The 26,557-nt window shown below is 41.7% G+C and overlaps 1 protein-coding gene across 1 annotated transcript in view; it reads right to left on the bottom strand.

Moving 5' to 3' along the window:
• The window catches only part of LOC114040262 (aryl hydrocarbon receptor-like), a 67,560-nt gene that overhangs the window by 38,266 nt on the left and 2,737 nt on the right, over positions 1 to 26,557 (bottom strand). Inside the window, exons 2-3 of the mRNA XM_027858300.1 lie at positions 26,361 to 26,548; positions 210 to 322 (exon numbers count right to left, since the gene is read on the bottom strand). Of these exons, the coding sequence (XP_027714101.1) occupies positions 210 to 322; positions 26,361 to 26,548 (301 nt within the window). The remainder of the gene's footprint in view (positions 1 to 209; positions 323 to 26,360; positions 26,549 to 26,557) is intronic.

The raw sequence follows: 26,557 nt of genomic DNA, 5'->3' as shown, positions 1-26,557 counted from the left end.
AGAAGAAGAAGAAGAAGAAGAAGAAGAAGAAGAAGAAGAAGAAGAAGGAGAAGAAGAAGAAGGAGAAGAAGAAGAAAAAGAGAAGAAAGATGATGATGATACTTACTATTAGGAAAACCCCTAAGCAATCAATAACAACTAAAGAGAAGACACATCTTTTCAAGTGTGCTAGACAGACTCCAATGAGAAAGCATGCCTGAAGCATTCACCTGGAGGAGAAGTTTGCCCTCAGGCACAATTGTGCCTGTGCATTGCCAGCTTCTTTCCCCATCATGGCTGTGGCGTTCGGACCACTCCTTGGCACAGTGGCTCTTCCGGGTGACTGCAGTGAAGCAAAAGAAAGTATTTCAGTGCTGAGCTAATGTTTACCAAGTAACTGCTGGGAATGTCAACCTCTTTTACACACGCCTCATTCACAGTGCGTGTGCGGCCAAACTTCTCCAAAGGAAGATGGCATTACATTACACACCCAGTAGGTGCTCAGTACATGTTAGCTGGATCCACGGGGTTCCCATTATTCAGCAGATGAGGGAATTGTTATGGATCATATGTTTCCCTGGCCCTTCTGTTTGTTGAAGGAATATATAGGGGATCGGGTTAAGAACACCATCTTTTTCATGCAATAAGACTATGAAAATAGAAAACACTGCCCAGTCTGGCCAATGGTAGCAATGATGGACATCAGAAGTATGCTTTGCACTAGATTCTAAATTTTATTTTTATTATAATGATCATTAAATCCCCTTGATAAAGTTTCACCAATTCCTTCCTTTTCATTTCTACGGCCACCATGCCAGCTCATTTCCTTGTGTCTAGACTAGAGACCAGAATATCCTCTTAATCAGTGTTCCTATCTCCCCTCCTACTATTCCCTTCCTCAGAACCATTCTCAATACTACAGTAAGGTTAATCTTTGTAAAGCAGAGTTATGTCACTCTCCGCCACTAAAACCTGCTATAGATCCCAACTGCCCATGAAATAAATGACCAAATATGACTCACAATTTGAAAACATAATAATATAATCTGATAGGCTTTATATCCCTTTATGTGCCTGTGCTTAGCATAATGCCTGGCACATAATAATCACTTAATAAATGGTTGTTGATTGACTATAACATGGTGCAAATAGGGCTGAAGCTAGGGAGAAAAGAACTGAGTTCAAATTCAGAATTTGCTACCATCTAGCTGTGTGATATTGGCTAAAAGTCCATTAGCCTGCTTCACTTCACTCCTTGTTCCCTGGTCTTCACTCCAATTCCTCCCTGCAGGGGTGGGTCAATAAACCCAATATCTCATGGGTACCCTCACCATTCCTGTACCTTTCTGAACCAAAGGGGCCCTCCCTACCCACCACAAACTTCCGTGTGTTGGCAACTCCCTTCATTTGAGTGTAAGATCCTTAAGATCAAGGACTGTCTTTGCTTTTGTGTTTGCATCCCCTGCCCTTAGAATAGTGTTTGGCACACAGGCAGTGCTTAAGAAATATTTGTTTTCATTCATTCCTTCATTCATTCATTCACTCGTTCATTCATTCATTCTTCACTTTCAGATATTTGAAGACCTCTATCATATCTCTTCTGAATCTTCTCTTCTCCAGGTTGAACATTCTGAGTTCCTTTAGCTAATTCTGTTATGACATGACATATAGTTCTCCCCACAGCACTGAGATGTTGTGTGATTTGGCCAGGATCACAAAGGCAGCAAATGAAAAACAAAAACAAAAACAAAACAAACAAAAACACAAAGACAGTAAATGTCAGAGGGAAGATCTTAAACCCATGTCTTCCTGGCTCTGAGGACAGCTCCTTATGTACTATGCCTCTCTGCATAACCAATCAATAAACCCTTGTTAAGCACCTACTATTTGTCAGGCACTGTGCTAACTGGGGATACAAAAAAGGCAAAATACAGTCCCTGTCCTCAAGGAGCTTACAATCTAACAGACACATTTTAGGATCTAGCCTTCATCCCTCAAATATGTCCTACGCTTTCCCACTTTTGTGGATTTGCTCATGGGATGCCCTGTCCTTGGAATGTCCTCCCTACCCTGCCTAACCCCATCCATCAAAGTCCACTGTACATCCCAAATCCTCCAGCAGGCCTCCCTAGAAGCACTATCCTTTTGGGGATGAGTCAGACTAACCACCCCCTGAAGTCCCTTCCAGCTCTCAAGTTCTGTGATTCTTTTCAGATCCCCATAACACACTGCTTTGCTTCCATTTTATGACTTTTTGGGTCCAAATCTGTGATTTCATTGATGTGGCAAAATTTCAAGAGGCAAACTCTTTTCACCAATGCAGATCAGCAACTCTTGGAAAACGTCTAGATCAGTGATGTCAAAGTCAAATAGAAAGTGGGGCACTAAACCATAGGAAGGAATCACTGCGGGCCACATACTGACTGAGTTTGAGGATGTAACATTGTCTATGATTTATTATATTTTTCTTTATTTTGGTAAATATTTCTAATTACATTTGGGGCTGGCCGTACTCAGAAGAGGGGCAGCATGTGTGACACCTCTGGCCTAGAGCACAAAGGTTAAGTGACTTGCTTTGGGCCCACAGACTGGACGTCAGAAGCAGGTCTCGGCCTGAGTCTTCCAGCCTGCTCTGAAGTCCGTTTGACTTGCAACTGCAGCCTTCCTCCTTAGACTGTGAGATGCTTGACAGGGCAGCCTTACTTTTTTAGATGCATCCCCCAGCCCTTAGCATGGTGATGTGCACAAAGTAAGTACTTAACAAAACCTTCATTCATTCATTCATTCAACTAGGCGGTAGGCTACACGAGGAGACCGTGCCCTATTTCAACATTGCACCTCTAAGAACTAAGGGCTTTGGACTGCACACTGCAGACTCAATTAATTTGGGGGAGGGGGAGGTTGAATGCACAATCCTACTTAATCTTCACAAAAATGTGAATTGTATAGCACAAATGATTTTATCCCACTTTCATTGATGAGGAAATTTAAGCTAGGAGTGGAGTGGGGGGGACTTTGCCCAAGGCCACACATATGCTAAGTGCCAAAGCCCAGATTAAAACCCAGGTCTTCTGACTCCCAGCCCAGGGTTCCCTTGCCTTCCCTCTGTCACCTCTGATTTGTGTCTTAAAACACTGAAGTGGAAAATCTGCTCAATTCTGGAAGAAAAACATTACCTATGTCTAACCCTCCTCTGCAGCCCTCTAGCAAAGACTAGACACCTGATCCCCATTTTAGCAGGATTAAGGTTTTAGCAAAAGGCTGACCAGGCTGTTAACCACTGCAGAACCAGAGCTGATTGTACTTAGCCCTCCCCCTCCACACTGCTTCCTCTTAAACTCAGTCCAAATGTTGTCTCCTACAGGGACCCTTTCCTGATTTTCCCAGTATCTAATAGCTACACACCACAACCCCTACCCTCTAAAACACACAAAATTTTGTATGTATTTTTTATTAAATTTTCTGTTTATATGTTATTCTCCCCCCCAATTGGAGGCAAGAATTTTCCTTTTTGTTTCTTTGTATCCTTAGCACCTGACACACAAAGGTCCCTTAACAATTACTTGAACGAAGGTAGAAAAGTATCTACCTTTTCCGTGTTTGTGCGAGTATCTCACCCCTTTGTAGTGGAGCTTAGAGCAATAGGTTTAATCACATGGGTGGAAATTCTTATGAGAAGCTCAGGTACATGTTCATTCCTCTTCTTACTGAGAGGCCAGGGAGGGCCCACTGTTCCAACAGCATTGCAGTAGCGTGGTCAACATTGACACCCCATCCATAGCCATTTTGGATTCTCTTCCATCTTGATGTCATGGACATGGGAACATAAGGCCATAGATTTAGGGCTAGGAAAGACCTCAGAGATCACTGAATCCAACTTCATTTTTTTGTTTGTTTGTTTATTTGTTTGGGTTTTTTTGTTTGTTTGTTTGTTTTTAGTGAGGCAATGTGGGTTAAGTGACTTGCCCAAGGTCACACAGCTAGTCCATGTTAAGTGTTTGGTCTGAGACTGGATTTGAACTCAGGTCCTCCTGACTTCAGGGCCTGTGCTCTATCCACTGTGCCACCTAGCTTCCCCCCAACTTCATTTTATAAATAAGGAAATGGGGAAGCCACGAAGGAGAAGGGAGCTGTCCAAGGTCACCCAGTTCAGAGGTAGCCAAGCCAAGATTTGCGCACAGGTGCTCTGATGCTAAAGGTAGCATTCTTGCCACTACACCATGAGGTCTCCCTGGTATGACCAAACTCATGAGAGGTTGGGCTACTTTCTAATTTTTTTTTCATGAGAGAGATTCTGAAGAGAATAACTGTCCTCGATCATTTGCACAGGGCAGGTCCTTTTGAAGGGCAGGGGTATGCAGAAGATGTAATTATACATCATATAGTTGCTTAGAGATCTGGGAGCTACTCTGATCTCCTCAGAAACATGTCATCAGAAGGGTTGCCCTTGCAGATGGCTGATCTCCACTTTGAAAGGATTCTAAGTATGGGATAGGAGAAGGAACACAGGTTCAGCACTTCCAGTATCTATTCCCAGCCTTGACATTCACTTTCCAGCTGACCTTGGATAGGTCTCTCTGACCTTCAGTTTTTCCTTTGTAAAATTAGGGGGCTGGACTAGATAATTTGCAGATAATATTGCAAATTTGCAATAATTTCTTTCTCTCCAGCAGTCCATTTAGACTGACACTTTCTGACCTAGTCGCCATATTCTAGGAAGATCTCTTCTTCAGGGTGTACTCTGCTCCTAAGGTACTGACCCAGAAGCTTTCTGTGTAACTATCGCAGGTATGCTCGATTACAAAGAAGCAACCCAACCTCTCCTTTGCACGCCTCTGCCTTTGTCTCTCCACAAATAGCCTTCCAAGGTCTCCTGGGTCTCTCCATCATCACAGCTGTCACACCAGTTCAGGCTGATGGAGTGAAGACCAACTGGAGACCTGATAATGGCCTCCCCTGCATCCGGGTGGAATGTATCTCCCTCCTGTCTGCTATAATTATGTCTCGTTTTTCAGAGCAGGCCAGAGAGGTAGTCTGATCTTATTTCTAGCAGCACAGAGGGTGAAGCCCCAGTGCCAAGGCCCTGGAATGTGGTCCATGTCCTGCCCTCAGGAAGCGACTCGCATAGTAAGGAGTGGGGTGACTCTCGGGAAGAGGAGTCATGAACCCATCTCTATGGAGCCTTAGGATAAAAAGGCCAAGAATGGCGTTTAGATTTGTGAGATAATGGAGTCCAGACCTAGGCACTGACAGTGGAGGGTTTGGGGAAAGGTGAGAGATGGGACTATTACAAAATCCCATAAGCTAGGAATTGAAGGAGCTCTTATTAGCCATACAAGCCAACCGATACATAAAAAAGGAGGCAGAGACAAGACGGCCAGGGGCCCCCACAGCCTATTAAAGGTATGACTTCACAGGGTAGCTCAGTTAGCAGTCCCCTAATTCCCCATTTTCTGCTCCTGACTCCACTCCCTGATCATTTTCAGGTAGGTAGGGATGGTTGGCTCAAGAAAGTCTTCATGAATGAGAGGATCCCCAAGTAGAACCTCAACAAAGAATTCTGAGACTTGGCTATAAGAAGGGAGCAGCTGCTAAAGGAACTTTCCTTATGCAGAAGCCTGACTGTATCATCCCCGTATTCAATAAACTCCAAGAGATCCCTATTATCTCTAGAATCAAATATCAAATCCTCTGGCATTTAAAGCTCTTTCTAACCTGGCCCCTTTCTACTTTTCTAGTATGCTGATACATTACTGCCTACCACACACTCTTTTGTTTTTGTTCAATCATTTTAGTCATGTCTGACTATTCATGACCCCATTTTGGGATTCTCTTGGCAAACATACTGGAGTGGTTGGCCATTTCCTTCTCTAGATCATTTTACAGATAGGGAAATTGAGGCAAACAAGGTTAAGTGGCTTGTGCAGGGTCATACAGGTAGGAAGAGTCTGAATCCAGATTTGAACTTGGGCCTTCCTGACTCCAGACCCAGTACTCTATCCACTGCACCACCCAGCTGCCCACACATTCTATAACCTCAATACCTAAACTAGGGAACGATTAAGCAACATATTAATGTCTAATCAATATTGATGCAACAACATTGAATAAAATATCAGTAAAGAAGCTAAAAGAATAAATTTAAAAGGTTATACACTCTGACAAGGTCATATTCTACTAGAAATACAAGATTTGTTCATTATTAGCAAAACTACAAAGATAATAGGCCATATTATGACAAGAGCAATTAAAAATCACAAGGATATATAAATAGATGTAGAAAAAAGGTTTTGGTAGTTTTTTTCTAATAAAATGCAATTCATGCTAATTAAAATTCAAGCATAGGGAAAAATGGCCCTTTCCTTAATAGAGTAAAACTTATCTATCTAAATCCAAGATCTAACATTATCTGTACTGGAGAAATAGTCAAGGCCTTTCCAGTAAGATCAGAGGTAAAATCAGTCACTCAGTGAACAAATATTATTTAAGTTCTTTTCATATACCAGGAGCTGTGCTGAGTGCTGGGGATAAAATTAAAGGCAAAAACTATTCCTTGGTCTTGAGGAGTCACATTCTAATAGGGGAGACAAAATGTGTATAACTTGGTACATATGAAATACATACAATGAAGGCAGAATATAATTTCAGCCAGGCACAGCCTAGCAGCTGGCAGGGGTGGGGGGAGGGAGACACTCCCTGGGATAGGGGGGGACTGAAAAAGGCCTTCTACAAAAAAGTCAGATATGGGCTGAGACTTGGATTCACCCAAGGAAACTAAAAGGCAGAAAAACAGAGGAGGGTATATTCCAGGAATGGGGAAGAGTCAGCACAAATTCCAGAAATGGAAAATGGAATGTCTTGTATGAAGAACAAGAGCTAGGCCAGCTAGCTAGATTGAAGAGTGTGTGGAGGGTAGTAATGAGTAAGAAGACTGGAAAGATAGAAAGAAGTCAGCTTGTGAAGGGCTCTCAAAGCCAAATAGAGTCACCAGGAACAACCAAGAAGCCAGTGTTGAAAGGTCTTCAAAATGTCATGATGGAGGGGCCAAGGATATGACAGGTTTTGATATTTTTGGGGGGAGAGTGGTTATGGATGGCCAAAGAGTCTGACCATAGGGGCTAATCCCATCTGACCTAGCTAGTTACAGAGAAGTGGTAGATCTTTTTCCTTTCACTAAAATTAAGTAGTAGGGCTGAAGGCAAAGAATTGGAAATTGAGGAAATGCCCATCCATTGGGGAATGGCTGAATAAATTGTGGCATATGAATGTGATGGAATACTATTGTGCTATAATAAATAATGAGCAGGCAGACTTCGGAAAAACTGGGAAAGACTTGTATGGACTGATGCTGAGTGAAGTGAGCAGAACCAGGAGAACATTGTACACAGTGATAGCCACATTGTGTGATGACTGACTTTGATAGACTTAGCTCTTCTCAGCAATGCGAAGATCTAAGACAAATGCAAAAGACTCATGATGGAAAATGCCATCACATCCAGAGAAAGAGCTATGGAGTCTGAATGCAGATGGAAGCATAGTATTTGCTCTCCTTTTCTTTTGTTGTTTTGTTTTATTTCTTCTTTCTTGTGATTCCTCCCATTAGTTCTAATTCTTCTATACATCATGACTAATGTGAAAATATGCCTAATGTGAATGTATAAGTAGAGCCTATATCAGATTGCATGCCATCTGGGAGGGGAAGGGAGGGGGAGAAAATGTAAAATTAAAAAGCTTATGGAAGTGAATGTTGAAAACTAAAAGTAAATTAGTTATTAAAAAAAGTAGTAGGGCTGGAAACATTGTAATGCTCACTCCTTCATTGTACCCTTCTTTGTCTGGTCCCATAATCAGTGCAGCCTCGGGGGCCTTGGAACCTCATAGCCTTAGGTACTTTGAGGAGGACAGGTGTGCATGGGCGGTGAAACTCATAAGAAGGGAAGATGGCACTCATGAGAGTGCTGGGCACCAGGGGGAGAGAGGAGGTAGAAGGGAGAGAAGGACTAGGAAAGACCTTTGTCTGCTTCCGCCTTCTGCCTGACAGTGATACATTAACCCTAGATGCGCTCAAAATTCCCTTGGGGCCATCACTGATGGTTAGCAATGCCTGGGCTGGGGTGAGTGGACTAGAAGACTTGAAACATCAGTCTGTGTACCTGTGGAGCCCAGTCTACCCAGCACTGGCAGGGCTAGTCTCCAGCACAACTCCTGTAATTCAGTTCTATGTCTGGCATAGTGGGAAGAGCTCTATACCTACAGGCAGAAAAGCAGGTAAAAGTCCTGGATCCATCACTTCATAGATACTGAACAACTTGCTGAGAAGGAAGCAGAGTACAATGGGATGTGCACTGGCTCTGAAGGTAGAGGGTCTGGATTCAAATCCCACTTCTCATATTTAATACCTTGTGTGACCTTAGGCAAAGCACTGAACCTCCCTGGAGCTCCTCTGTAAAATGAGGGAGTTGAACTAGACAGGCTTTATGGTCCCTTCCTGCTCAAGGTCTATGATCCTATAAACCACCCAGAGGAGTTTAAGCTTGATACAGGAGGGAAAGAAGCCTGTATGACGCCTCCCAGATCGTGCCTAATGCACCGTTAACAGTCCTTGCTTATTGTGAAAGTGACCCAAAGCTGGAAGGGTTAGCTAACATGGATGACAGAGTAACTCCAAGAAGACCTTGATAGGTGAGACTGTTGGGCTGAATCTGACAAGATGAAACTTAATAAGAATTGTCACAATTGGAATTTAACAAGAGGGTAAACTGAGGCAGATCTCTGCGCAAGATAACATTTATTAGTAGGGACATCCTACCTGTCAATAAATGGCTCAATAACTTGTCTCCATTTATGCCAAAGACCCAAACCAGAGGACAGTTTCCCTTATTTAGATTTTGGGGAGTAGAGAACAAAGAACAGAATAGGGTAGATGACATCATGGGATTAAGGGTAATATGACTGGTTAAGAGCTGGAGAGCAGGGAACAACATGATTGGTTGGAAGTTTGTTAATGGAGGCTAGCAATACCTACCCCCTTTCTTTTCCCATGAGACTAAGAAACTCTTTGTTTGAGTGCAGGCACTAGGTAGTGGCCCAGACTTTTGGACAGCAAAGTCGAGTAATGATATCAGGCCAGACTCCCTTTCTTTCATACACATTCCTCAAAGTTAGCAAAAATTCCCGGAGGCGAGAAGAGCTCAGTGATTAGCAGAACTGGATTTTTAGAATTAGCCCATTGTGGGCCAGCTGAATTCTGAACTAAGGTCCGAGACAAAGAACCATTTCTTAAGCCATTACAGGACAAAAACAGTTACGAGACAAAATCAATTACTTAGAAACTGGATCAATAAGAAAATGATACAGGATCAATCTTAATCTTATCTGAATGAATGAAGTTCTACTATTAGAAGATGGCAAAGGCATAGCTAAACACAAGTTTCTTTTAAAAAAGAAGAAGAAGAAGGAAAAGATCAGGGGGCTCTAGCGAACCACAAGATTAATAAGAATCTAGAGGAGGAAGCCCAACAAAGGTAACATCTTCACAGGCTCACTGAGTATTCAGGAATAAAGAGGGGTCCCTTCTTTTGTGCTGTACTCAGATACAGCAATGTCTAGAATATCACGTTAGGCTCTGGGCAGCAGAGTGTAGAAGGGACATGGATGAGTTGGAAAGTGTCCAACCAGGATGGCAAAGGGTCTTGCAGAAGCCCTGCATGGAGCAAGCAGCCCTATTTTGTCTGGAGGAGAGAAGACCAGGTAGGAAAGGGTAGCTATTTCCAAGTCCCTAAAGAACTGTCATGTGAGAAGGGATTCGCCTTTTTTGGTTGGGGCCGAAAGAATAGAACCCACCCAAAAGCAATGAGTGAAAGTTGAAATAAGGAAAATTTAGTCAGAATCTCTAGAAAAACCTCCTAACAATTAGTTGCCCCAAAATGGAATGGATTTTCTTGTGAGATAATGTGTGGGGATTTTCCTTATTGAAGGTCTTTGAACAGAAGCTGCTTCTCAATCAACCAATAAACATTTCTTAAGTGATTACTGAGTACTAGGCACTTTGTTAAGCACAAGGATACAAAAAGAGACAAAAGACAGTCCCTGCCCTCAAGGAGTTTACAATCTAACCGAGATGACACAGAAATATAAACAAAGCAAGCTAAACTCTGGATAAGTAGGAAATAATTAAGAGGGGATGCCTTGGAATTAAGATTTTGATAGGGGAGGTCAGGAGTCAGAGCAGAGAAGCAAGAGCATTCTAGGCATGGGGGATGGCCAGAGAGAATGACCAGACAAGAGACGGAGTGTCTTGTTTGTGGAACAGCCAGGAGGCCAGTGTCACTGGATCAAAGAATACATGATAGAAAGCAAGGTGTAAGTGGACTCGAATGGAAGGATGGGGCTAGAGGGAAAAGGGCTTTGAAAGCCAAATAGAGGATTTTGTATTAATCCTGGAAGCAATAGGGAACCACTGGAGTATATTGAGTAGGGAGTAACATGGTCAGACCTGCAATTTAGGAAAATCACTTTAGTGACTGAATGGAGGATGGACTGGAGTGGGGAGAGACTTGAGGCAGGCAGAACCCCCAGCAGGCTACTGCAATAATCCAGGCATGAAGTGATGCTGTAGAGAAAATTATTTTTGGGGGAGGAGGGCAGAACAGGTGCAATTAGATAGTCTCTGAGCTTCTGTATCCTTGCAGGCAAAGAGCCACCCATGGCTAATGTGGATTTCTACAGACTTAAGGGAAAAATCATGTGTGGGGACTAAGAATGCTTTTCAGAATAATTGGTGCCTCATTTCTTTCTTCTTCGAGTAAAGCAAAGTCTGAGGAGAACAGTATGACCACTGCTAGGAAAGAAAGTTAACTGAACCTGCTGGGTAAAGGGCATGGAGTGTCAAGTGAATGAATGAGAGAGGATTACACAGAGATTGAGGGGTCTGCTGGGCACTGCCAGGCAGGCAGATCTGTCAGAACTCCACTCAATTGGTGCTTGGCCTGGAGTTCAGCACACACACCCCAGGGACCAAGAGAGCAAGGCAGAGCCTGGGGAGAAATGGGGTCCCTGGGGGCAGAGATGGATTCATCTACTCCTTCCTATATTTCTTTAAACTAAATCAAGCATTAATTTTTCCAGGTATTGGGAAGAACTCTGGGCTGAAAAACAGGAAAAATTTGGAGTCAGAGGATCTGAGTTCACCATTTGTTTCTTTGGGCAAGTCATTTCTCCTCTTTGGGCCTCAGTTTCCCCCTCTGTAAAATGAGGTCCCTTCTAGCTCTAAATCTTGGATCCTTGCCTCCTTGAGCCTTTAAGTCTAGTAGACTGGTCTCATGAGAATTTATCCTGTTTGATTTAAGGAGTCTCATCTACCCAGAGCCTGACTTTCTATCTCCTAGCAGTAGATGATCTAGGATGTCCCTAGAGACCCTGAGGGGCCTCTGAGACCATTGATGAAGCTCCCCACCAGAAATCCATTCTTTCTTATTTTTTCACTCTCTGATATTTAATTCTTTCTCCTTTCCTCTTCTCTCAATCTCCCGCTGCCATTCTTCCTTCCTCTTCCATTTTCCTATCTTCTTTGTCATATCTAAAGTCTGCCATTGTTATCCAAGAGCAGAGCTGCCTGCCAGAAATGATGAAATGCCTGCTCATTGTTAGGAGCCAGTCAGCCAGTCAGGAAGATGGATGTGCATCCAAAAAATGGTGCTACACAGGTCCTAAGGGTTCATCCATGATACCCACCTTTTCTCTCTCTCCCAATCACTGAGGCTACTAGGAGGGGACAATGTGTATAAGTTGCCACCTATCTCTTCTCCTGGCCCCCTCCAGTCTGCCCTAGGGTCCATTTTAACCTGACTCCTCTTGTGGAGAAATGTTGAGATGAGAGTCCACAAAGTAATTTTCCTAGAATGTAGAATTGGAAATGACCATCTAATCCAAGCCCTACGCTTTATAGATAAGGCAGCCAAAGTTCAGAGACATTAAAGCCATTGACTGAGGCCAATGGGTAGAAGCATCCCCACAGAGTGGGGATTCAAACCCAGATCCCCTGACTCTGTCTCTATTTCACCATGGAGTCTCTCATGAGTTTTTTCTTGGCTACATGTCCAAACAGCACTGGCCTATGGCACAGCTCAGCCCTTCAAGCAATGGCAGTGGATGATTTCCTGCTCTGACCTGAAATGTCATGGGCTAGTCCATCAAAGTCTTCTGACATCAAAATGCCCCAAATATAGCTAGTCTCATGGTCACCCAACCTCTCAGAAACTTCACTATCATTAACTGTTTGCCCTGGCTTCAGACTCAGCTGATTTCCAGTCCACTGCTTGATGTAAGCCCATGTGAAGATGCCAGTTCAGGTTAGGGTGTGAGCTGAGTGAAAGCTGGTGGTGTGGGAAAATCTCCCACATCTGCAGGCAAGGAAAGTGGACAGGGCATCAGTAAAGGAGATGTTAGAAACTTTTTCTTTAGGAACTAGAGTTAACCAGTTTAAAACTGGACTTGTAAAAAAGGATATGTGTGTATACACACATATACATATATGTGTATATATACACATGCGTGTATATATGCACATGTCTGGATCTATGCCCTTATGTGTCGGTGTGTACACATGTAAACAATATGGATGTGTGCGTGTGCCAATATAGACAATAACAGGTTCAAACCTTTTTAGGGACATTCTTGGCTAAGTCTTTTAGATGTTTTAATACATTGTAAAGTTTTCAAGGCTACTGAATGACCAGCAAGTCCCAGTCTCATACACCAATGACACAGGCCAACTTTTCTTTAGGATTTGAACCTTGCCTAGGCATGGCAAGTAGAGAACTCAGTGTGTCACTGGCCAGAGAAAGACAGCCAAGATGCTAAAGGTCCTAACAACCATTGCTAATGAGAATCAACTAAAGGACCCGGGGATGCTGCAGAACACAGTAGGAGCATGGTAGCTGTGCCCAAGTATTCAACGGACTACCATTTGAAAGGGTGAGCCTTGCTCTCCTTGGCCCCTGAAGACAAAAGCAACAGCAATCAATGGAAGCTGCAAAGAGGTGAAGTGAAGCTCGATTTAAGGAAGAGCATACTAATAACGAGTGCTGTCCCCAGGCGGATTAAGCTGCCTCATTAGGCGGTGGGCTCCCCCTCACTGGAGATCTGCAGGTAGAGACTGAACGGTCTCTTCTCAGTGAGGTCTTAGAGGAGGTTCTTACTCAGGGATGCCTTGGCTTATATGGCTGCTGGGGTTGGGATCCTATAATTCTTTGGTTTTACCTTTCCTCATCACCATAACAACACTTTGACCTCATATTCCCCTCTCTGGGGAATCTTAGCTAAGCCCCTTCCCATCACTGGTTCTCCAGGCTCTCATCTACATGGTGGGGAAGAGGGAGTTGAACTCAATACATTCCAGTGCCCTTCCTTCTTTGAGATTCTAGAGCTGATTTATTTGCTGAAGTCTTCTTGGTGACCGGCACTCCTGAGCCAAGTGGAGGGAGCAGTATTGCCGGTTAAGAGGTTTTCAAAGCCTTTATATCAGGATCTGCTGGAATCTTTCTTCCTGAGCGGCATTCAGTGCATCTTCTATGGCTGCCTGCCACTCTATGTGCACAGCTAACCTCCCTCATCAGCCACAGAAGAAAACCAGCCTTGCAGGGAACTTTTCACCTGGCTTTCTGGTGTGTGGTTTCTGTTTCATCATTGAGCTCCTTCCCAGGATCACTGATTGGTCTCGAACAAAGTTTACTTAAGGCAATCTGGCCACCCAATGACAGAGCCCTAAGTAATCTCTCTTGGCACGGGGGCACTCCCTGGGTTCAAGCCAACACATGCAATGGGCCAGCTCCTCCTGCTGCCTCTCTCCAAATCCTCAGCTGATTTCTAGTACAATGAGGGGGTTTCAGAGGTGAAGGCTCTTCACCAGCCAAGATAAACAAGCTGACTGATGGCAGCAAAGCTGGCAGGTGGGGGCCCAGGAAGGAAGATTGAAATTGCTGCAATACTGCTGCACACTTGTGGAATTCAGCAAATTAGACCAATGCATTCCCCAGTGAGGCTACTTAGGAAGAGATTGATTGATTGATTTTTTTTTTTGCTCATTAATGATAAAGTGTATGAACTCATTCCAGGCTCCACATATGTGGGTTTCTATTACCATATGGAATCAAAGATCACCCCAACAATTAAAGCACTATTTTTGGAGTTTTCATGCCACTACTAGGTCTATATCCCAAAAAGTTCAAAGGAAAAGAAGGACATACATACATACATACACACACAAATATTTATATCAGCTTTTCAGTGGTGCTAAAAAATTGGAAATCAAGAGGATGCTTATCAATTGTGGAATGGCTGAATAACCTGTGACATATGATTATCATGGAGCACTATTGTGCTGTAAGAAATGACACGGATGGGGTTGGCATGGTTTTATAAAAATCATGGCAAGACCCATATGAACTGATGCAAAGTGAAGTAGGAACCAGGAATTCATTGTGCACAGTAACAGCAAAGTTGCAATGATGATCAACTGTGAAAGACTTGTCTACTCTGATCAATATGGTGATCCAAGATAATTCCAAAAGACTAATAATAAAAAAAAATGCTATCCACCCTCATAAAAAGAATTGACAAACTCTTGAGGGCAACTTGAAGAATAATTTTCTGCCTTTTTTTGTAATATGGCTAATATGGAAATATGTTTCGAATGATTTCACATATACACGTGACATATTGCTTGCTTTCTTAGTGGGTGGGAGAGAGAGAATTTGAAACTTGAAATTTAAAAATAAAAGAATGTTAACTTTAAATAGATGGTATTTTTTAAAAAAACAGCTTTATTGTTATCACAAGCCTTGAGCTGGAGAGGTCAGATGAGTGACAGCATTCCCATTTTATCCAAGTAAATTATCCACTCTGCCCTGGTTTACCAGAGTATTGAGAAAGAATGAGGACTAGGAATCTGTGAAAAAGAGTGTTTGAGCTCACCTGGGGAAGGGTTTTTTTGTTTTTAAAGAAGGGGAACAGGACTTGTTAACAAGTACTGGCTTCCAGAATTCCTTCTTGAAAGTCAGCCTTTCAAAAGAACTGGGGTAGAGAGAAAATATAAATACAAGGGAGAAGGCACACATGCTAATGTGTACTAAAATGGAAGCTGGTTGAAAGGTGGAGCCCCTCACATCAAGTGGGAAGATACAGGCCCCTCTGTCTTTGCCTCCACATTAAGAATCACAGTCTTTATAATGTCTTTAAAGATGAATTTCTTTGCCAGTCTTCTAAATCGGAGGTCCTTTTTCAAGGAGCAGTGAGTGGATATTCCACTGGAAGAATAGAATTACATCAGTCTGTACATTTTTGCTATAATAGAACCCAGAAAAAAAGAAGGAAGTTGTAGCTACCCGGAAGGCTAGCCTATAGGTTCTTAGAGAAGTAAATGAAGAGATCAGTGAAGGTGCTTTTATCATGGGTCCAAAGGCAACAAGAAGCTTCATTTCATTCTATATTCAATAATCTCCTATTGCAATGTTCATATTACAATAAAAGTCACTGTACTATAGGACTTTAAGGTTTTGAGGCTGTTTTCCTCAAAACAACATTATAAGGGACCTAGTGCTAGTATTACTGCCCATATTTTACCTATGAAAAAATGGAAGCCCAGAAAAGTGTAGTTAAGTATCCAGCATTGAAAAACTTGTGAGTATCTAAGGGGGGATTTTTACTGGGCTCTCCTGAGTCCAAATTCATTATTCTTTCTAAAGTCACATTCTCATTCTCTCTGTCTCTCTGTCTCTCTCTGTGTCTCTGTCTCTGTCTCTGTCTCTCTCTCTCTGTCTCTGTCTCTCTCTCTCTGTCTCTGTCTCTCTCTCAATATTTAACACAATAACATAATGAATAAAAAAGAATGTTATTTATATAAACCTGCATTGATGCAAAAAGCCCTGAACTCTATATATGAACTGAGTGTGAATGTGATGTATGAAATTGTTTTAGGTAATACGTGCAGTTCTAAATTCTAGGAAGATAATAGGGGGGAGGGGGGAGAGATGGAAGGAAGCCTGTGTTCCCTATTTCCGTCATAAAGGGCAATAGAAACACCCTCCCCCAAAAAACTACCATAAATTCTTGAAAAAAAATCAAAACATCACTGAAACCATACCACAAGCATCCCAAGGCAGACCAAAGTAGCACTCAGAAACATTGAAGAAAAAATACAGATATAAAGAATTCAAGGTCAAAACTCTGGAAGAAAAATTAATTGAAATAAGATTACGAAGAGTATAAGAAAGAAAGGCAGATTTTTTCCAAGATGTAATAAAATGGGTAATGAACACACTGAAGGAATTAAAGGAAGAAAGAAAAATTGAAAAAAAATACTTTGCAATTAAACTGTGCTTTAATCATTAACTGTTTTACAGTTGTGATGAGCTAGGAACAGTCTTAATGTAACTAGCTACAGAAAAATAATACACAGCTCTAGCATCAGCAGGATTACCTGCTGGATGACACCCTCTGAATTAAGGGGAACAGAAATAGGAAGATATTAAAAATGAATGAATAAATTGATTGAAGATCTAATACATAGAAAAGTGGACAGAATAGTGATGGTAGAGAGATGAGGTAATGGACAATCCCAGAAGGAAACTCCTATTTTAAATGAAGATAGGGATAGGATCAGAGTTCTTATTAAACTTAAAGTATAAAGCATAAAACACATAAATTATGAAAAGTTTGGGAAAGGTTTGATATAAGTTTTAGAAGGGAGATTGGATCTTCTTCTGACAAAATAAGTACCTTAACAAGGAATGACAGATAATGCTAATTTAATATGACAACTTCAAGTGTAAATGGACTAAATTACCTTATAAAAATAAAAGGGGCTAGTGAATGGATTAAAAAAATATATGTCACCCAAGAATAAACTGCTTAAAAGAAATGCATCCAAAGAACATGATTTGGCAAATAATCAGACATGCCAAATGAATCTGAGAAGTCAAGGATAACACTAAGGCTGTGAGCCTGGGTGACTGGGAGGAAGATGATGTCCTTGACAAGAATGGGGAAGTTTAAAGGTGGAGGGGTTTAGAGGAAAAGGTAATAAGCTCTGCTTTAGACATCCATCTCATGTTTGAGATCCAGTTTGAGATATCTAGGAAACAGTTGGCATGAGACTGATGCTCAGGAAAGAGACTAGGACTCGTTATTTAGATCTAGACATCATCTGAATGATATGGCAATTGAGCCCAAGGGAAATGATGAAAAGGGACAAAACAAGAGAGTCCATGACAGAGCCTTGGGGGACACCCACAGTTAAAGGGATGGAATATGGATGATTATCTAGTAATGTGATCTCCCTCAGGGTGTGAATTGACTTTTGTTTATTTGTTCATTTCCATTTTCAGGGCCTAATACACATACAAATTATTTAATAAATGATTGTTGAATTGAATTGAAATAATCAAGTATGAGTGAAACCCAATGAACTCTGAGACTCCTTCTCCTACTCTGACAGTGAGTGGTCCTGAGATTCACAATTGAGCTATTCCTCAGGAGAGGCATGCCAGAGCTAATCAGGAAAAGAAATGGCACTTCCTGACTATTAAGACCTGTCTTTTAAACTCCACAAACATTGATTGTCCTCCTCTTCCATGTCAGGCTGCTCTGTCAAGCACACAGGGTCATCTGCCTGACATTCAGTCCCATGACCTCGCTGTTCAGCACCCACACAAACTCTCTATGAATGCTATTTTGAGCTGCAACTTTAATTGGAAGAGTCTTCCTTACAAATCCAGTGACCTGTCAAAGGCCTTTTTTGACCTTTCCCTAAAGGTTTGGACCTCATTGACCCTTTTGTAGTCCTCACACATTCACACATTCAGGGAGGAAAATCCCCAAACATCTGCTTGTAACCACCTAACGCCATGTCCTCTCTCTAAACCATGAACACTTAAAAGGAAATGTGCGAGGACATTACTAGAAATGTATAATTAGGCACAATAATGACAATTTTTTGCCACTTCTACCACACTTCATTCATTGTAAATGAAGAAGGGGAAAAATGTTGATGTGGGTTCTTCAAGGCTATCTTGAGATGAGTACAAGCTATCTACCAGTACAAGTGATATCTACCAGTCTGGAAAAACTCTCCATATCCTACCAGAAACAGACTATCCATGGTCTAGTCTACTTTAGTGCTGAATGACCAGGAGCTAGCCACTTGTCGATGAAGTACTTGGCCTTGACAACCCACAAATCCACAAAAAAATACAAAATGGACCTCATTTTTGCATCCTCCACCAATCCCCACTTCACATCCCAGAAAACACACAATGAAAAGTCACACAGCAAGAGAAGACATCGATGGGTTGCAATCTGCACTGAGGAGATCATAGATGCAATCAAAGTACAGCAGTAATCATGAAAAGACCTCACTTCATTTTCCTCCTTAATTGTACTCTGACATACTTGACTCCCAACAATAGATCAAAAGGGAAGATGTTACACTGAAATACATTTTTCCGAGCACCTATATCAGCAGGGGGCCTTAAACAGAATTTTAAATAAACCTCTGCTTATTTCTTTTCTGTGGAATAAACACGATTTCTCTACTAGTGCCTCCAGATCTAGTCAATAGCTCTCAGGCTGACCTGTCTGTTAACATTACATGCTGAGAATTTACCTCGGACAGGACACGCTGTCACACATGCCCAGATTGCTGTCTTTCATTATTCAGGACACCAAAATACAACATCTCTCACTCCAGGGGGTCACAAAAAGAGTATTCTAGACATGGGAGACCTCCCACCGAGAGGCAGCCGGGCTTGGAGAATGAGTGAGTGCATCTAGCACACAACAGCAGGAAAGCGTGTTTGGGCTCCAGGAATTAAGCAGCGTCTCAGATCTAGCCAGGGGCACGGTTAGATCGCTGCCCTCTCCCACCCACAAACACTTAAAGACGAAATGGGTAAACAGTTGTATCTTCTCCCAGGACAATTATGCCTGTCAGACCTTCAATTTCTTAGCTCAGGGGTTTGTTTGGTTTGGTTTTTATGGAGCAAAGACCTATAAAGAAACTTATTTCCATAAAATAGGAAAGCATTTCATCAGAAGATCTGAGTGTAGATCCTGGTTGTGATTGATAGATGGAGAGAGAGAGAGAGAGAGAGAGAGCGATGTCTGTATATACACACATATATGCATATATGTGTATATGTATTGTGTATGTACACAATATGTAAATGTATATATACACATATGTGTGTAGCTACATATACACACACATATATATATATTTATATATATGTATATACACATATATATACACACATACAGATGTACATATCTGTGTGACCTTGGGAAAAGGTGCCCTCAAGTTAGAGGACCCAGATTCAAGTCTCCGTTCTGATATAACCTTATACAATCTGGGCAAATCACTTCATCTATCTTAGTCTGTTCCCCCACCTGTTAAGTGATCAGGTTGGGTCAAATGATCTCTCAGGTCCCTAAATCATATTCCTATGGACCTCTCAGAGCCTGTTTCCTAATTGTAAAACAAGCTGATTGGACTAGATGATCTGTGACGTCACTTCTAACTACAAATTTATTTTCTATGATTTTGACCTTGAGCTCTTGCTTTGAGCCTTGGAGTTCCTGACTTCAAAGTTAGAAAGGATTTTTTTTTTTATGAGGCAATTGAGGTTAAGTGACTTGCACAGAGTCACACAGCTAGGGAATGTTATGTGTCTGAGGTCATATTTGAACTCGGGTCCTCCTGACTTTAGGGCCGGTGCTCTATGCACTGCGCCACCTAGCTGTGCCCATTAGAAAGGATTTTAAAGATCACTTAATCCAACCCCTTCATTTTACAGATGAGAAAAGTGAAGGTAAGAGAGAGTTGGAGTGACTTGCCCAGGATGACAAAATGAGCAAGTGTCAAAGAGTGAATTTGAACCCAGGCCCTTGACTCCAGATGTCTCTCTCCATGGTTTCATAAGTAGTCACTGAGTAAGTGATAGAGAACCCAGATGCCCATGCTCCCAGTCCAGCATTCTTCTCTGTCACAGCCATCTCTTGTCTGGTTTCCAAACTGTTCCTAGATCGGACTGTCTCCTAAACAGCTTGCCCCAGTTCAAGAGCCCAGAGCAGATCGAGTTCCCACTAATCCCTGCAGACGATCAAATCCGAACAATTCAGCTAAGGATTTCAGGTCTACTGACAATGACCTCTTCCCTACTCACCCCTCAACAAGAATCCTTAGGACTGTGGCCACATCCCAGCCAAGTCTATGAACTTGGCTGGAATGAAAGAAGTGGCATCCTAGACCATGGGCCTGAGCTGCTGTCCTCAGGGTGCCACTGGGCTTTCTGGGGACTAGCTCAGAGGCAGAATAGCAGCCTTTACGAGTTGGTCATCAGTTTTTACTCATGCTCCAAACTACAAACCAGGAATTTTAATTTAATTTTGCTTAAGGTTTCTGATCTGGCACCATCTGAAAGAAATGAAATTTCAGTGCAGAAAAGAGGAGTGCTCAGGGCCTGAGATGAATGTCTTCCCAGGGATCCATGTTTAACTATCCACAGCAAACCTGCCTTCATGAAATTACTCAGCTTTCCCCTTCTTGTTATAGGAGGGCATCCTCTCTCCACATGCAGAAGTATCCTCCCCAACACACTTTATTTGCAGGGTCACCTCTGAGGAAAGAGGTATTAGAATATCAAACACCAGAAGAAATACCCTCAAATTGCCCCCAAATAGAGAACATTTAGAACCTGCCTGACAGAAGAAAAAAACAGCAGGGCTAAAATAATTCATTTCTATTTTCCTTGTTTCCCCAAAGAATTTGTTGAGATTCTTTTCAAAACAAAATGAGATACTTCTGTTCCCTGCCCTCCAGAATCTTATCCAACTTTGTAGATTGGGATGTTATAGACTTTTTTTAATTTTCAAAGGTTAATGGCAATGAGTCTGAAAAGGTAATGGATTCTAACCCCAACCAATGCCTTACATATTGGCCCAAGGTCACTACTCAGTGCAGACTCTCTGTGGATGGTAAAAAAACATGGATTCTTTGGAGAATGCACCCAACTTACGGCTGAAGCCCAGTTACCTAAGACTCATCTCCTGAGTTCAACTCTGGCCTCAAACATTTACTAGCTGTGTAACCATAGGCAAACCATTTGCCTCAGTTTCCTGTCAAATGAGCTAGAGAAGAAAATGACAAACCATTTTAGTATCTTTGCCAAGAAAACCCTGAATGGGATCATAAAGATTCAGATATGACTGAAATGATTGAACAACAACGATAGTAATAGTAGTAGATGTAATAATAGTAACAATAGCTATCATTCACATAGCACTTTATAAACATTACTTCATTTTATCCTTATATATCTTATTTTACCCAAGTTAAATGCTATTATTATACCCATTCTACTGATGAGAAAACAAAGACAGATTGCCCAGGATTTCACAGCTAGTGAATGTCTGAAGCTAGATTTGAATTGGTTTTCTTATCAATCAATTGATAACCATGTATTAAGTACCTACTGTGTGCCAGACACTGTGCTAAGTGTTGACAAAAATAGTCAAAAGACAATCTCTACCCTCACGGAGTTTGCAATTCAATGGGTAAGACAACACGCAAACAAACATACACCAAGGAATCTCTCTACAGGCTAAATAGGAGATGATGAACAGAGGGAAGATGATGGAATCAAGAGGGGTTAGGAAAAGCTTCTTGTAGAAATGAGATTTTAATTGAGATTGAAAGGAAGCTGGGGAGGTCAGTAGTTAGAGTGGAAGAAGGAGAGCATTTGAGGCATGGGGAACAGCTAGAAAAAGTGCCTGGAGTCAAGAGATACAGTGTCTTATTGGTGGAACAGTCTTGAGGTCAGGGTCACTGGATCCAAGTGTTGGGGAGTGCGGTTTAATAAGACTGGAGAGGTAGAAGGAGGCTAGGTTATGAAGGACTTTGAAGGCCTCAAAGAGCATCTTGTATTTGCTCCTAGAAGTGATAGGGGCCACTGGAGTTTATTGCGTGGGGGGGGGTGACATGATCAGACCTGCACTTTAAGGAAAGTCACTTGGTGGCTGGATGGAGGCTAGACTGGAGTGGGGAGAGATCTGAGGCAAGCAGACCTACCCAAAGGCCATTCCAATAGTCCAGGCATGAGGTAATGAGGGCCTGCACCAGCATAGGGGCAGTGTCAGAGGAGAGAAGGGGGCATATTCTGAAGAGTTTGCAGAGGTGAAATCAACAGTCCTTGGCACCACTGAAGGTCATATTGAATATGGGGGAGGAGTGAGAGATAGTGAGGAATCCAGGATGACTCCTATTTTGTGAGCCTGAGAGACTGGGAGGATGGTGGTGGCTCCCACAGTAATAGGAAAGGGGGGGGGGTCAGTGTTTAGGAGGAAAATTAATGAGTTCAGCTTTGGACATACCAAGTTTAAGATATCTTCCTGACTCGAGAGCTCTTTATGCCCTGTGCCACCTAACTGCCTTAAGTACATTGCTAGTCATCCAAGGAGTATATTTTGTTTCCTCCGTGTCATTAATGGAGGTGGGCAGGTACTAAACCTCCAAATTACCCCATGACTGGGAAGAAACCATTGCACTGATTGAATGAGAATAATCCTCTATCTGTACATTCTGAGTATCTATAGTTTCACGTTAGTGAATGACTTAACATTCTCCCATTGGTGAGCTTCTCTTACAGTCCCTATTTTATGGAAGGACCCAGGTGGACCAGACTTTCTAGGCTTCAATATCATGGACTTGGGCTGGGTATCTTCATCTCCCTCATTCTCCTTCCCCTTTCAGATCCCTTTTGTGTGGTGTGTTCCTGAGGACAGAAAATATCTTTCTTTTTGCTTATATTTGTATCTCTAGCACTTAGGACAATGCCTGGCCCATTGTAAGCACTTAATAAATGCTTATTTCCTTCCTTCCTTCCTTCCTTCCTTCCTTCCTTCCTTCCTTCCTTCCCTCCTTCCTTCCCAAACCTCAACAATCAAGTCACTCCATATTAGATTCATCTACAATCCCTTCTCCTTTGTTTATGTGCCTGCATGTTTATCTTAAACTCATAGGATTGTAGATTTTGAGTTGGAAGGGAACTTAGAGTCCAACTTTGTCATTTTAAAGATGAGGAAACTAGGAATAAAAGATGTTATGTCCCTCACTCAGGGTTAATCTCAATCCAAGACTGGGAGAAACTGGCATTTGATTAAACAAAAATGGCATCCGTTCATCTGAAGACTGTAGGCTTTTAAAAAAAATTCTTTAATCTTACAGATCCTCATTAGTGAAGGCAGATGGATCCCTAGGTCCATCCATGTTGGTCACCATTTTGCTTATTTGGATGCATGGTTATCTTGGAAGAATTTCATTTCCAGTGGAAAACAAGCACATCGGGATTCTTGGTGACTTGATGAACCTTACAAAGCTGCTGTTTTAAGCCATCCCTGCCTCCCCTCCTCCCTTTGAGAAATTCTTTAGCTGCAAGTTTTACATTATTAATGCCCCAGAAGAGCCCAATGGCCGCACTGCACCACTGACTTCCAACAAACAACATGGTCGACTCAAGAAAGAAAAAAAAAAGCACATTTTTAGACAACAGTTTTAGACAACAAAAAATAACTTTGATGATTCCAAGCACACTTTTCTTTTGAAATCCCAAGTATTGCATGTCTCTATTAAATTTCCACTGGAGAAGGAAATGGCAAACCTCTCCAGAATCTTTGCCAAGAAAACTTCAAATGGGGTCACAAAGAGTCAGACACGACTAAATGACTGACCTACAACACATTCCAACAATAAATTCTTATTACTTCTATTTTCAACACGCTTTCTTTTCCTACTTCACTACCGACTCATCAGACACGCTTTTGGAAATAGTATGGGAGGAAGAGCTTCATTTGACTGCAGTCTCTTTACTAATTCAGGAGAAGAGTTCAAGCTAAAAAAAAAAAAAGCCCACAAAATGTGAAATTAGACTGTTATTAGGAAAAAAGAAAGCAAAAACTAGATAGGCATCATTAAAGAGAAAAAGTTTCTTTCTAATCATTCTAGTAGTGGAGTGACTTCAGTTCAGTTCCCATTTAGATAAAATATTCAAAATAAAATGAGGGGTAAGATATCAAATGCAGGCAAATTTTCCAGCCAAAAATATAAATCCTTTTCAAGCAGATATTTTTGGAATGTACATTGATGGCCCCAACATAATTGTATTCAGTAAGCCTGGAAAAGACAGTTTTACCAACCAATTATGTTCCTCCTTCATTTCTTTGAAATTGAGGACAACACAATACCCACTGCCATGAGATATATAATGGATTGACTTAAAAATACCACTAGATATTTTATGCAAAACACTTTTCAATTTCAAATTGCCTTTGAAACTATCTATACCGAAATATGACAAAGCACACTGCATAATTACCATATCAAATGAGCAAGGATAGGAAAACACATGAGAAGGTATTAAGGGCTATACAAAGGAAGGGATGATGAAGGTGATAGTGATGATGAAAGTTTATTTAATAAATGCATCCCTAGATAGGATGCAGCAAAACAAATGATGAAATGCCTGGTAAACCCACTCTCCAGATTTCTTTAATATGAATTGGTGCACATTATCAAATCCATCACCCAGAGCCAAAAATATGTGCACAAACACACACATATGCATATGTGTGTGCCTGGAGGAGTAGGGCACATCCTGGAATAAACAGACGCACTCTAAAGCACACCTCATACATACAGAAGAAGTCTGATATCAAATGAAAATGTTCAAAACCTGTTGTATTTTTTAAGGATGCAAGAAAAATATAGAACAATTGCTTTTCTAGATAACAGGTTGTTTTTAGCTTCCTAATGAATGTCAAAAGACCAATTCAAAGTAGCAAAGAAGAGCATCCTTAGATCATATTGTGACTTCCAGTAGCCCCCTTCAACCTTCATTCTAACCACATAAAAATTTCAATACCATTCTTGAATGTGTATATACCAAAGTAAGACAAAAGACAGGGTGGAAGTTCTGTGTCAACGGTGCAAGAATTGGAGAAGACCTAGAAAGGTATTAAGGGCTATAAAAAGGAAAGGAAGATGGAGGCAAGAATGAATGCATATTTGCCAAACATGTCACTAGATGGGCTAAACATCAAGGAATGATCAATGCCTGGAAATCCCTCTCTAGATTTCTGTGCAGTGAACTGGTGAGCTCCAATTACCAATGCTGTTATCTCGGACACAAATGTACCTACAGACACATACACATAAATACGTACAAACACACAAAATACATCTGGAGGAGCAGCTGACATCCCAGAACAAACAGACGCTCCTCAAACCGATGAATGGAAGCATGTTCGATAAATATTTTTGATTGTTTATCTGAATAACTTCCAAATGAAGAAAACATTAGGTACAGCCAAAACAACAAAGATTTCTTTTTAAATGAAAACAAGATCTATCTGAAATTAGAATCATCAAGTGGAAACACTGTTCATCTTTCTGTGGAAAATAGGCTATATGGTGTAAATAAAGAGATCATGGAAGGAATTTAAGTCAACATGGAAAGGACGTGAACCTGGCAAGACAGCAACTGTCTTGTAGCCAAGATTGTAGCTGCCAGCTGCAAGCAAGCCTGGTAAGGTGATTTGAGTAGATGGGCAGGTATGTTTATATTTTTCTCTTTTCTGAAGCAGTAATCTAGATTTCCTCTAGAGAAAATTTTTTTTAAATTAATCCATCAATTTCAGAGTTGAAATTGCTTTTCCTTCAGGAGAGAGATCAGAGCCCACTAAGACAGGACTTCCTCTTTCCTCTTGTTCCTTCTAGCTCATTTGAAAGGTTAGGATCATAGAAATTACACTCCAAAAGGTACACGTTTCTAGAAGATGGAATATAAGTGGACTGGAGAAATATTATCTTCATAGGAAATCAATTGGTTTTGAAGCTTTCACTAGCCTTCCTGCAGGTCTATGCTTAACTTACTACCAAGAGCTAGGATTCAATATTCTTCTCCGTGCCATGTTTGTTTTGAACTAGTCCAGGGTACCCAAGTAAGCCCCATATTTTGAACTGGAAACTGACCTGCCTTAGAGATTTCAGAATTCATTCGTTTTTCCTCATGTGATGGAAAAGAATTGAATTTATTCTTGTCGAGGACAAGAAATAGAATTCCACTAAGATCCAATGAGATCGGAAGGTCTTATTTGGGAGGAGGATTTGATACAGATGGTGATGGTCATAGTAATCATAGTGGCCACTTCCAAAGCACTTTAAAGAGGAGAACAAAGCATTTTCAACCACCCTTTCCTTGTGAGAGATTGCCCCTTGCCCCTTCTACTCCCCTTGGGCAAGATCTGGAGTGAGCCAGGGGCCCAGGGCTTACCTTGGAAGAAGCTTTGAGTACGCAGGTAGCTGACAGTAAGCCGGAGGATGGACAGTTTATCCAAACTGGAGATGACCTCATTGGGAAAGGGCAGCAGGCTGGCCAGGCACTCCAGCTCAGAATTCAGCCTCTCCCGGTGCCGCTTGGAGGGGTTTGCCTTGACACCTTCAGAGGGAGGCAACTTGGCCCTGCAGTTG

Source organism: Vombatus ursinus, unplaced genomic scaffold, assembly GCF_900497805.2.
Source record: "Vombatus ursinus unplaced genomic scaffold, bare-nosed wombat genome assembly UNPS02012901.1, whole genome shotgun sequence".
NCBI lineage: Eukaryota > Metazoa > Chordata > Mammalia > Diprotodontia > Vombatidae > Vombatus > Vombatus ursinus.
The sequence above is the reverse complement of the archived record's forward strand: the minus strand, read 5'-3'. Positions and strand labels throughout refer to the sequence as shown.